Source organism: Halichoerus grypus, chromosome 6, assembly GCF_964656455.1.
Source record: "Halichoerus grypus chromosome 6, mHalGry1.hap1.1, whole genome shotgun sequence".
Classification (NCBI taxonomy): domain Eukaryota; kingdom Metazoa; phylum Chordata; class Mammalia; order Carnivora; family Phocidae; genus Halichoerus; species Halichoerus grypus.
Genome location: NC_135717.1, coordinates 18,044,215 through 18,056,608, shown reverse-complemented (window position 1 = coordinate 18,056,608; position 12,394 = coordinate 18,044,215). Strand labels below are relative to the sequence as shown.

At 53.9% G+C, this 12,394-nt stretch overlaps 2 protein-coding genes across 5 annotated transcripts in view; one reads left to right on the top strand and one right to left on the bottom strand.

Annotated features, from left to right (window-relative positions):
* Positions 1 to 12,394, bottom strand: part of GSG1L (GSG1 like) — a 230,726-nt gene that overhangs the window by 1,452 nt on the left and 216,880 nt on the right. For both annotated transcript variants that reach the window (XR_013448788.1, XR_004908983.2), the window contains one exon: positions 311 to 495. The gene's annotated coding sequence lies outside the window, so the exon portion shown is untranslated. The remainder of the gene's footprint in view (positions 1 to 310; positions 496 to 12,394) is intronic.
* The window catches only part of KATNIP (katanin interacting protein), a 179,141-nt gene that overhangs the window by 161,024 nt on the left and 5,723 nt on the right, over positions 1 to 12,394 (top strand). For all 3 annotated transcript variants that reach the window (XM_036066228.2, XM_036066239.2, XM_036066218.2), the window contains 5 exons: positions 1,135 to 1,312; positions 5,557 to 5,722; positions 8,508 to 8,665; positions 10,188 to 10,252; positions 11,482 to 11,592. In XM_036066228.2, coding sequence (XP_035922121.2) covers positions 1,135 to 1,312; positions 5,557 to 5,722; positions 8,508 to 8,665; positions 10,188 to 10,252; positions 11,482 to 11,592 — 678 coding nt within the window. The remainder of the gene's footprint in view (positions 1 to 1,134; positions 1,313 to 5,556; positions 5,723 to 8,507; positions 8,666 to 10,187; positions 10,253 to 11,481; positions 11,593 to 12,394) is intronic.

Here is a 12,394-nt window from a genome sequence, read left to right as displayed (position 1 = left end):
CTAGATGGTCTCTGATGGAGCAGGGGTGAGGCGGGGGCAAAAAGATGGAGGTATAGTTATAAAACACTTCCTTACCCTGAATCCCAGGAAGTCTTGAGATAGTGCCCAATTTGTATAAAATGTCCATTCCTGACGTGCTGTATCGACGTAGCTGCCTACAAGCAGTTACTTATTTAAACAGTCCCTCTGGACTGAGCTCCTGCTATGTGTCAGGCACTGTGCCAGGCTTTGGGGACACAAAGGTCTAGCAGATCAGATGGGGTTTCTGCCCTCAGGGAGGTCACCTCTGGCAGGGCAAACGGGTACCTACCAAATGGTCGCAAGATCACGGCGGTGACCAGGGCATAGAGTTCACGATGACTTGGCAGGCTGTGGATGGAGTTTTGATGCAGCCAGAGAAGTCAGAAGGGCTTCCCTAAGGAAGTGAGTTGGGATCTGAAGGGCGAGCACAACTAGGCCGTGTGGGTTCCAGAGGGAACAGCATGGGCAAAGTCCCTGTGACGGGAGAGAGGAATGGAAATAGGAATGAGTGAAAGACTATCTGGGTGGAGCCGCGCCCCCTGGTATAAGATGAGGTTAGACAAGTAGGTAGAAGCCAGACCTGTTGGCCAAGCAGCACGGGAAGCCACGCTAGGGTGTTAAGCTGGGGGGAGGGGCAACGTGGTGGATGCATGAGAAAGGATCCAGGGCCATGTGCAGGTTTAAAGATTTTATTTATTTATCTGAGAGAGTGAGTGAGAGAGAACAAGCAGGGTGGGGGGAGAGGCAGAGGGAGAGGGAGAAGCAGACTCCTCGCTGAGCAGGGAGCCCAAGGTAGGACTCGATCCCAGGACCCTGGGATCATGACCTGAGCTGAAGGCAGAAACTTAACCAACTGAGCCACCCAGGTGCCTCCCATGTGCAAGTGTAAACAACATCGGTCCATTCATCCTGCAGGCATTTCCAGAATATCAGTGGTGTCCCAGGCCCGAGGGTCACTAAGAGAAAAGGTAGAGAGACCGCCCCGAAGACACTCTCATTTGAGTCTGGGTTTTCGAGTTGGCAGGGGCTAAAGGTAGCTCCTTTTCCCGTCTCCATCTTGGGCCCTCCTCCGGAACCTCTGGTGTTCATGGGCCACTCTTCCTCCTGTTACAGGCCTTCAGCTGAATTTTACCGCCTCCTGGGGGGACCCACACTACCTGGGGCTCACGGGCCTGGAAGTGGTGGGCAAGGACAGCCAGGCACTGCCCATCAGCCTGCACCAGCTCTCTGCCTCCCCCAGAGACCTAAATGACCTCCCTGAGTACACCGATGACTCCCGGACCCTGGACAAGTAAGTGTCTGGAAGAAGCCACCTGCACAGACCCCCAGAGCCATCCCTTCCCACCACGAGCAACGGAACACTCTCAGCCCCTGAGAGGCGGGGTCACTCGGGCTCAGATGCAGAGCCGGGCCTCGGGGACCTGCTCTGAATCTTTGACTCCAGAGTCAAACATCAAAGAGTGTTCCCTATTGCACCTTCCCCAACCACCCCATGAGGCCTGTGGTCTTCCCATTTTATTTATTTATATGTTTTTAAGTAGGCTCCCATGCCCAGCATGGAGCCCAACACGGGGCTTGAACTCACAACCCCAAGATCAACCCCTGAACTGAGATCAAGAGTCAGACGCTTAACTGACTGAGCCCCCCAGGCGCCCCCTGTGGTCTATCCCATTTTAGAGTCAAGGGAAACCAAGGCTTGGGAAAGGGAGGTGACCCCCTCCCGGGGCCACACAGCCAGAAGCGGTGGGCAGAGTTCTGCTGCTCCCAGACACAGTCATGCTTTGTGTGTCCACCATGCTCAGCGTAGGGCCTGGAACGCCGGCAAGAGCTTGGCAGGCCTCTGCTGGGCCGGCTCTGCATCTGAGCATGAGCAACCCCCCCTCTCGGGGGCTGCAAGCTTGCCATTGCTCATGGTTGGAGGGGATGGTTCTGGAAGTCTCGGCGGGTGGCTGTGGGCGCTTTCCTCCGCTTTTGTCTGATTTCATCAGCCCAGACTGGGCCCAGTCAATAAGAGGGCAAGCCTGGGATAATAGCATCAGTCCATGCACCCATCACTGCAGACGGGTGCTGGCCCCCTGCTCGGGACAGCTGCCAGGCCTGGGCTCGCCTGGAGGTGTAAACAGGAGGAGCCTAGAGGGGTCAGAGGGATGAGAGTTCCAATTCTGGCTCGGCCCCTTGCCAGCTAGTAAGTTTCTTAACCTCTCCAATTATGATAGTAATTGGATAGTAATAAAATTATAGGGGCTATTCCTAGAGCCCCGAATAAATGCCAGACACAGGGCTACACTAAGCAGGTTAGAGATACTCATCCATTTACACCTCAAACAGCCCGAAGAGGCCCCCACTTTACAAATGAAACTGAGCTACAGAAAGATTAGAAACTGGCCAGAAGTCCCCGAGACTAGTTTTGAAGGGCAGAGTCATCTGAACAGAGGTCCATGGGAGATCCACACCCATGCACCTAACCACTGACTTCCACTGTCTCCCCCTGCCTCGCTTGCCTTATCAGTAGAAGGGGATCACCACACCACATCTGCACCCCCGGCCTGGTCTTGATCACCTGCAGTCAATGGTAGACCTGCTTCCTCCCCGCTTTCCCTTCAGGGGCCCCTTAACCGTGGCCCTCACACCTGCTGTCCATGTCTGCTCATGAACCACTCGGCACTCCGCATCTTGGCAGATCACCCATATACTCAGGCCTGGACCCCACAGACCCAGCTCCCACTGCAAAAGTGATCAGCACATGGCCGGCCCCACTTGTTCATCCACACCCGCCCAATTACCAAACCCCTCCACCCAGATTATATGATCACAGCAACTCCCAAGCCTGATAGCACTTCATCTCTAAACATTCTGGTATGTAGTTCTAAACAATAAGGACTTTAGAAAAGTACTATTATTACACCCCAAAAAATTAATGGTGATTCCCTACATTAGACACCCAGCATGTTCCTGTTTCCCTGAAAGTCTCCTCATTTTCCTTTTTTAAGTTTGTTTCTTAAATTGAGGTCCAGATAAGGTCCATACATTGTGATTGGTTAGTTTGAGGTCCAGATCCATATGTTGTGATTCTTTGATATGTCTCTTAAGCTTCTTATAATCTCTAGGTTCCCTTCCATCTTTTTTCATTTTTTTCTTACAAATTATCTGTTGAAGAAAGGTTTGTTGGCCCTACAGAGTCTGGACTGCATCTTCATGGTATTGTTTAACCTGTTCCTCAGGCCCCTGTATGTGTTGTAAATTGTTCATTAGATCTAGATGCCTGATCAGATTGAGGTTTGACCACTGGGGCAAGACATGACCTGGGGGTGTGGATGTCATTGTGAATTCCCTTCAGGACATATAGAATGTGTGGTGGTGAAGCTTTTTGTGACATTGGCGGTCAGTGCTCAGTGGCTAGATCCACTTGGTTGCAAGATGGTGGTGTGCTGATCCTATCATTTTCTTTTTTCACCAATAAAGAGAAATTTTTCTTCAATTATTTGGTTACCCTGAGGTACAATGCAAATAGGAAAGGCAGTCTAAATGCTTGGTTCTTTCCCTTTGTTTTTCAGTTTGCAAAATAAAAAATTGTTTCCCTGGCATACTTTAAAACGTTTGTGTTTGACTATCATAAATCATGGATTTAAACAGACTATGTTTGAAGGGTTTCAATTTATTGCAGTTTTTATCTTATTGATGCTCTTAGATACTGAGAGCTCCTGGATCCTTTTTTTAAAATAGTAGTCTGTAACAGCTTTCCTGCTTTCTGATGTCACAAGATAGTCCAGGCTCCCCTTGTATATTTCTTGTTCCAGACGTGGAATCAGCCATTTTTCCCAAGAAGCCTTGGTTCCTTCTAGCGGGAAGTGGTATTTAGAGACCATAATCTAGCCACTAGAGATGCTCATTGCTACTGGGTTGATCACAGTTTCTGGGCTTTTCTGTAGACAGAGCTGGAAATATCTAGATATTCTTAGGGGTGTCTGTAGGGACTTCCCTTCACCATCGACTATAAAGACTTCAGCAACTCTCCCTACTTTCAGAATTGGATAGCAGTTTTGCTATGGAGGCAGCCCCACGTCTAGGACACAGAAGTAATTGCTTTTAGAAGGAAATGGAAGGTTCTGTAGTCAACCTAATTCCACAAACACCTCCGTTTTAAATTGCTGAATTTCCTCAGTTTTAAGATGCCAGCAATTGTAAGACACACCATCCATCAATTTAATAACAGCCTTTTAGAGAAAAAAAAGAAACATTACCTCCTTGGATGAACACTTAGATTGTAAAATTTATTCCAAATCTAGAACTTTAAGATGTAAAAGGAAAAAATAAAGTTTATTTTTACATCTAGGAATTTCTCCCAGCTCAGCAGCCTCAAAGTCACCAGGAAATTAGGAGGGAGTGGGGGGGGAGGGTTACCCAAGAGGCTGAGAGCTGGGCCCCTGTTCCTGGGGTCTGGGCTGCGGTGTGCTGGGCAGTCCAGGGCAGTCAGTTTGTCTTTGAGACAAACACGGGCCAAGTTGAGAAGGATGAGGCAGAGGATGTTCAGAACAGGAGAACCAGAAACTGGCCAGGATAGGAGTGCAATGCGGGCGAGGTGATGAGTTCATTCAGGACAGCGGCTGAGAAGAACACAAAGGTGCTAGGGGCTCCCTCCTAAGGGTGGGGGGCTTCCCTAGGCTATCCAGGCTGGATGGTTATGGGCCAGACCAGCTCCCCACAGACATACCTGCCCCTTCTTGTGCTTTTCCCACACCAAGAGCTGCCAAGTTCACCCTAGTGCCTTAGCATCTCTCTCACTGGGCACCAGAAAGAAGGAATCGAATTCTTTCAAAATGTACCATAGAATCATGGAACACTACATAAAAAAAAAAATACCGTAGAGCCAATACAGCATTTTACAGAAAGTTTGGAAAGTAGAGAAAAGCATCCACCTTCCATTCTGACACAAATGTGTTTTTCACTTTTGCATAGTCTCTCCTGGCCCCTGTCCTCATCTTCCAGCATTAAAATCGTTTTCCATGTCACTGCATCATCCTCATGATTATCGCATTAACAACTGTATAGATTTACTTAACCCTTTGTATTTTGAGACCACTTGGGTTTTTTCGGTTGTTGGGTTTTTTTTTTTCCTTTTTTGCTGATATAAATAAACAACACTATAATGAATATCTTCATGCAGATGGCCTTTCCAACAGGTTGAACACATTTTCCTTAGAGGAAAACAATTCCAGAAATGGGATCCCCAGGTTAAAGGGTCCTGAAAGATGACACATGTCCCCCCTTTATTTTAAACCTTGATGATCACTTTGCCACACCTTTAACAGCACAGACTGTTATTTTTTCCAGTTTCTTTATTTTGTCTGATTTTACAGATGAGACGTGGCCCCTCACGGTGGCTGTAATGAGTCCCACCTCTGTTTAACAAGCCCAGTTCGGCCACACGCCAGGCAGGGTGCAGGGGGCCATAAGGAGGTGTAGACCCCCCACTCTGATTTCTCCCACAGGTCTTGGCTGAGCCCCACCTCACTGCTCCCTCCTCACTATCCGCAGGCTAATCGATGGAGCGAACATCACCATGGAGGATGAGCACATGTGGCTGATTCCTTTCTCGCCTGGCCTGGACCATGTGGTCACGATCCGCTTCGACAGAGCTGAAAGCATTGCCGGCCTGCGCTTCTGGAACTACAATAAATCTCCTGAGGACACCTATCGTGGGGTAAGCTGGGGAATAGCAGCCGCGCTCAGTCCACTGTCAGGGAAACGGCGCCTTGATGAATGGCTGGTGTGGCTGCCGGAGAGGAGCATAAATCTTCCAGAACTTTCCAAATGGAGCTGGGGGGTTACAGCCAGGGAGAGAGCGCACTGCTATTTGCTTCTCCTGCAACCAGCAAATGTGGGCTCGAGAGCCCAGGGCAGACTCGGGACACAGAAGTGCTTTGTTTCTTCTGGGGGTCGGGGGTCCTCAGCAGGCCCAGCCCCGAACCATAATGGTGGATTGGGGCCCTGTTGTTCATTGAGCGCTTTGGGGGCCAGGCCCTGAGCTGTGGGCTCTGTACCCATTCATTCTCAGGGGACCCTTGCCCCAGCCTCTGGGAGGCAGGTGTTATTCCCCCGCTTTCAGGGTATTACAAACTGGGGTTCGGAACAGTGCGTTCACTCGTCCCAAGGTCACACAGCGAGCCCCAGTGCACATCTGCTGGGCTCAGAGCCCACACTCCAGTTGTTCTGTTCTGCTGCTGCGTGAGACAGAGCAGGGACCCTGCTGCACTGCAGAAGAACACCCCAAGTGCCCTTTGCATGGGCTCTCCTGTCCTCGTGGGACTCTGGACTGTGGTACGCTCGTCCCCTCCCCCCACAACACAGAAGTGATGGTAATAACGTCACCTGAGATACAGCGGCAGTGCCTTTGGGGCCCTAAAGTCACAAGGCCCTGGTCCTAATCCCCGCTCTGACCCCAGCCAGCTGTGTGACCTTTGGCGAGTGGCCTGCTTTCACTGGGCCTCCGTTTCCCCATCTGTAAAGTGAGGAGGAAGAGGCTGATACCTCCCTTGGGAAGGTGGTCATCATCCTCTGCCACACGGACGTTGACAAAGCCAGGCCTCAGCCTCGGGTCCCGGGAGCCCCGGGTGTGGTTCCCCACCACGCACATGCCACGGAGTTTCTCCCACGGGCCCCGTAGAACTGGGGGGGTTTGCCAGCGTGGAGTCGGCAGCCCCCAGGCGCTCCCCTTCCGGGACAACAGCCCCTCGGATCCTCCCGGGCCGCGCTGGCGTCACCCCGAGTGTGCTGTCAGGTCAGCACGTTTAGAAAGGCAGATATACTGGCATTAAGAACACATTCTTCTGGCTCAACTCGTGTCTCTGGGCCTGTACATTCCCGTGAGCGAATCAGTCCTTCCAGCTAAGGCTTGTGACCTGGATTGGCTGCCTGGAAATGTTGGACCCAGAGCCCCCGCTTCCCAGGCCTGGCCGCCATCCGCGTCGGCGCAGGTGACAAGTGGCCTCCATGGGAGGAAGGAGGTGGGGAGATGGGCAGAGTCTGGAGGGGGAGATCCCAGAGTGCCAGTGATGGAAACTATGCGCCTCCCTGGGAAGATGCCTCGGGTGCCTGTGTCCCCCAAGGCCCTCTGGGCGCCCTGGTGACAGCCCCTGGCGTGTGGTTAGAGCCGGGCCCTACACGCTGGAGATGGGGCTTCAGATCTCTGCTGCGTGTCCTTGGGCAAATTGCTTAGCCTCTCTGAACTCCTAGTCTCCATGGCTGTAAGATGGAGGTGATAACAGAAGCTCTGTCCAAGGGAATAAACAGAGGTGTGGGGAAGTCAGGGGCACTTCCTAGAGGAGGGGCTAGCCCTGGAGGGGGGCCTTCCCGGACCTGTGCTCTGTCTGCTGCCAGCTTCGAACGGCTAGCTCCATGTCCTGCTGAAGAAGGATCTCCTCTTTCGAGGCGAGCCAGCAAAATCGCAGGTGTCTCCGCTGATTGTTCTGGTCCGGTTCCATGTCCCTGGTCATATGACTAGTGCGTGACAGTTCTGTTTGTCCAGGTCCAGCCCTTGGGCCAGGGTCTGAATCCGCCTTGAGCAAAGCCAAGTGGGGAGATGTAGGACAGCCTTTGGGTCCCCATATCAAGCCACGCCTGAAGCCATTTACCCAACACTTTTCAGGCTTACATGCCCTGTGACCAGCTGCCATACGGGGGCTCCCAAAATGCTGAAGGCATGAAGGGCCCCGAGGGCCTTAGTTAGTTAGCAGTGGGACCCAGGCAGGGCCCCTCTCTGCACGGAGGAGCTCCCCTGCATCGCCTGGAGGTGAAAATCTACCAGTTTGGTCAGCAGTTGGGCCCACATTGCTCACCACGAAGATGCAGGGAGTCCTGATTCCAAAATGTATAGTCAGAGAGAGTGCTGGCCCACTGCCCCTCTCTGCTCACCCACCACCCCGCTGCCCAAGGGAAGCAGATGAGCCACTCCAGACCCTGCCGTTCAGACTTTGAGATTTACTGGTAGATCCTGGCCTCCGGCTGGTAAAATCTGTCCTAGACCAGGGGAACATGTTGGCCCAAATCTGCCAAGGATGCTGCTAGGGAGTACCTGCCCTAAAAGCACGAGCTCGGGGCTGTGAGGAGGAAGATCAGGAAGCGGCTCACCACGTTGTACCACCTCAGGCCACTGTGGCCGGTCAGATGGGCGGGGAGCGCTGGGCCAAGTCAGGTGGCAGCCCCGAAACTTGGGGGCCACCATGGCAGGGGCCACACCTGCCTGGTCCCCTGCTATCCGCCCAGTGCTCAGCACAGCGCCTGGCACGGAGTGCGGATGGGGGTACCTGGCCAGGTGGTCCTGGTCTGAGAGAAGGGCCAGACCAAGCGATGTCTCAGGCCTGGGGGCTCCATGAGGACTCCCCATCACGCTCGGCCCGCGCGGGCATCAGCACCTGTCGGCACACGCCGCTGACCTGCGCGCTGGCTGGCCTCCTTTCTTCAGGCGTGTTTCTCCTTTTGTTTGCTAGGCCAAAATCGTCCACATCTCCCTGGACGGCCTGTGTGTCTCGCCTCCAGAGGGCTTCCTCATCCGGAAGGGGCCGGGCAACTGCCACTTTGATTTCGCTCAAGAAATTCTCTTTGTGGACTACCTCCAGGCTCGCCAGCTACCCCAGCCAGCCCGGAGGTGAGGGCGAGCAGCGGCGGGAGCATCCCCTCCCCGTCCCCGTCCCCGTCCCCGGGCTGCTGGCTTCACGCGTCGCTCTGAAGTCGCTACCTAAAGGTTTTGAAATGATGATCAAACGCATCGCTTTTCAACTTGGCGGTTTTCTAAAGCTCTGCCAAGCCTCTGCGGAAGCCCGTGGGATGTGCCCACCTTGTCTGGGGATGTTTGGGTTCCCCACAGTCTGGAGTGCTTGAGCTTTTTTAATGCTTCGTTGCACTTCCTGCTGGGAAAAGAGGCTCCAGCCTGCGTTCATTCCAGAAATACCCGCCGGCCAGTTCGGGGAAGGGCCTTCTCTCTCTTGGTCCTGAGTTCCTGGTTTAGGAAGATTCAGAGAGGAAATGAGAGCCTAACATTTCATGGGTGTGCTGGTATTTTTTGGCCCCGTCTCAGCTGCATTAAGTTTATAACAATTTGTAAATGCCACGTTCAGTTTACTCATTTAATTGCACCCCCTTCCCCCCCCCCCCCCACCGATGTCCAAATGCCAGAGGCCAAGCTCACAAAACAAAATGAGTTTCCCTCCACTGTGGCTGGGATCACTTCTTGGGCCAGTCATCGAGAACAGCGACTTAATTATAACATTGCCCTTGAAATTGAAGAAAACCAGCAAGGCCTGGAGGGTACTGGCCTGGGGACCAGGGAGAGAGGCCCCAAGGGAGGAGTGTGCAGGGGGAGAGAACCCTTCCTCCCAAGTGCCGAATCTCTTCAGAGGCTTTGTATTCATCCTTCAGGGAACCCTTCCACCCACCCTCTGAAGAAGGGGTTATTATGCCCATTTTACAGATGTGGGCATTGAGGCCCCCGCTTTTGAAGCCACTTGCTTGGGATCACAAAGTCAAAGCCTGCAGGGTACGCCCCACCTTCCAGCCACCTCTCTCTGCCCGCCTCCCATCCTGTCCCACACCACAGGGCCTTTGCTCTGTCTGCTCCTCTGTGGGGAAGGTTCAGCTCTGATCTTTGTGTGGCCGCCTCCTTCTTAGCTCAGGCGCCGGCTCCCAGACCACCCCCTCGGGTAGCCTGCCCCAGCCCGGCGCTCCCTCCTGTCCGCCGCCCGGCATGGGTCTCGCTCAGCTGTCAGCACAGTGTGGACTTGCCTTGTTCATGGAAGGGCAGGAGGGCTGGGTGGTTAAGAGCGGACTCCAGAATCGGGCAACCTCAAGTCACATCCCAGTTCTGCCGCTTGCCAGCTATGTGGCCTTCAGCAAGTGACTTCACTTCTCTGTGCTTGTGTCCTCACCCGCAAGCCAGGGCTATAAAAGTACCCACCTCCCGGGGTTGTTTTGAAGCAAGAAGAGTCCATATAGACAAGCCCGAGGTGCCCGAGTCCCCCGCAGTGGGACGGGACTCCGCAGTGGGCACACACTTCATTGGTCGGTCCCCACTGCCAGGGAACCCCCCGCCCCGCCACCACCGGGGGAATAACTGACCAGCCATCAGGGTCATCGCGATCTTCTGCTTCCTGTGCTGTTCTGTGTCTTTTTAGGCTCGACTCGCAAAGCCTGGAGCGGGCGACCATGGACTACGAGGCGCCCCTGATGCCCTGTGGCTGTATCCTCCTCCCACCTGTCTGCGCATCCCGGGCCCTTGGGGGCCGCACCCGGTACCCCAGAAGAGGGCTTGGCCCTTGTAGCAGTGTTGGGGTTCTGGGCAGGCCACGGCCGAGGAGCTGGGGCGCCACGCCGGGAAACCTAGGGGACGGTGGGAGGCTTCCCGGGGCGTCGGGCTCACTGGGTGCTGCTGGGGCGGGGGGCGGTGACAGGGTTCCAGACCCCACCCCTGGCCGGCTGAAGTTTTGGGAGGCAGCGCAGGACTCCAGCTGGGAGGGGCCAGAGAAGCTGGAACTCTCCCCAGGGACTGAACTGGGGGCTGTCCTTGGAACCAGCCAGGGAGGAAGTGAACATAGAAGCAAGGATAGCCCCAATTTGCTGGATCCTTCCCTGGGCCTGGCACTGTCATAGTGCGTGGCATTATTAACTCAGTCCTTGCCACAGCCCGGTGCAGCGGTGCTGCGAGCATCCCCATTTCTCAGCTGAGAACACGGAGGCCCAGAGAGGCGAAGGAGCTTGCCCAAGGCCACAGAGCTGGGAAGGGGCGGGGCAGGTGAGTGAACATGAGCAGCCTGGCTCTCTCAGTAGCCTGTTCTCCTGGACCGACTGCCCGTGGCTAAGCCACCTTTCCTGCCCTGCCCGCCCCTGGCATGATGGGAGCTGGTGGGGGATGGGGCTGAGGACTGTGGGATGTGGTCAGCAATGGTGGCTCACGCGGCCCTGGCCCATCCCTCCCACTGCTCCAGAGCTCATGGATTTCCCCCCCTTAGCCATCCCCCCCCCCCACCGACCCTGCACACTTGAAATGGACGGAGGAGGGAACGGGCACTTCGTTCTTGTCATTTTACAACCCGGGAAACTGAGGCAGGAGACAGTTTGAGTCCTGGTCACGTCATTCAGTGCCACCACGCAATGAGTTTGTGACGCACATGGCTCTCGTCCTGCCAGCCCCCTGGGGAACAGCACCCTCCCCTCCCGTCCTCCTGCCTCCCGGGCTCGGAGGACAGTTTTTAACTCTTAAAACACACACATACACAGTTGAAATCCAAGACAATTTGATGCCACATATATTTTGATGGGCTTCAGTCTCAGTGAGAGAACAAAAATTATTTTTTTCCTCTCACTCATCTGTAGAAGCCCACCTCAGAGTATATCCCTATTTTATCTTTGTCCCTCTTTTGCTTTGTTCTCAGAAAATTAAGCCTGTTTTTCCTTAATAACGTCCCCTAGTCATTTTCCAGTTGCAGCTCCTGACCAGCTGGGGTGATCCCTATTATATCGGTCTCACGGGCCTGGAGTTGTATGATGAGCGGGGAGAAAAAATCCCTCTGTCAGAAAACAGTATCCTTTCGAGGCAGAAGGGGACTCCACCCCGACGGAAGGGAGCACGGGAGGGTTGGGGGAAGGAGAGGAAATGTCCCTGTAGGAGCCCGACCCCGGGACTAAAAATGCCAGTGGGCTCTGCTTCGGGTCAGATGCTGACCCTTGGGGGGTGGGCAGAGCAGGGGGCAGCTCCCAGCCACCCCGGCCAAGGTATCCATAGCAGGAGTCCCATGAGACAGAGAGGCCTGTGGCCCGGGCATTTGGGAGAGGGTACCAGCTGCCACACACCCCCCCCACCCCACCCCGGAGAACCACAGGTACTTTGGAGTTCTAAAGACTGGCAAGGCCTGCAGGGAGCCGCCCATGACACTATTCAACCCAGTGTGTCCTGAATTTATTGACCTTGGACCCCTTTGTTCATGGAACGCCCCCACCAGAATTCGCAAACTGCTAGCCCACTGAGTTTTTAAATATTTTAGCTTAGTCGCTAGTATTTTTTTAAAAATCAAGGGGTTTCACATGAAAACCTCAGTCTTCAGCTACTCTTGAGAAATTAGCAATAGTCACGCACAGTGATGATGGCTGGACCTGAGTATCCACTGCCCTTTGCCCCAAACATGTCCTTGCTGTCTTCTACCAGGCTCCCAAAACAAATTGCTAATATTGACTGAGGGCTCGCTCTGTGAGCGCTTGTCTGGTGGTACCTCATTTGCCCTCATAACCATCTTGTGAAGTGAGTGCTGTTATCCCCATTTTACAAGTGAGGAACTGAGACAGAGAGGTTAAGTAACTTGCCCAAGGTCACACAGCATGTGAGTGT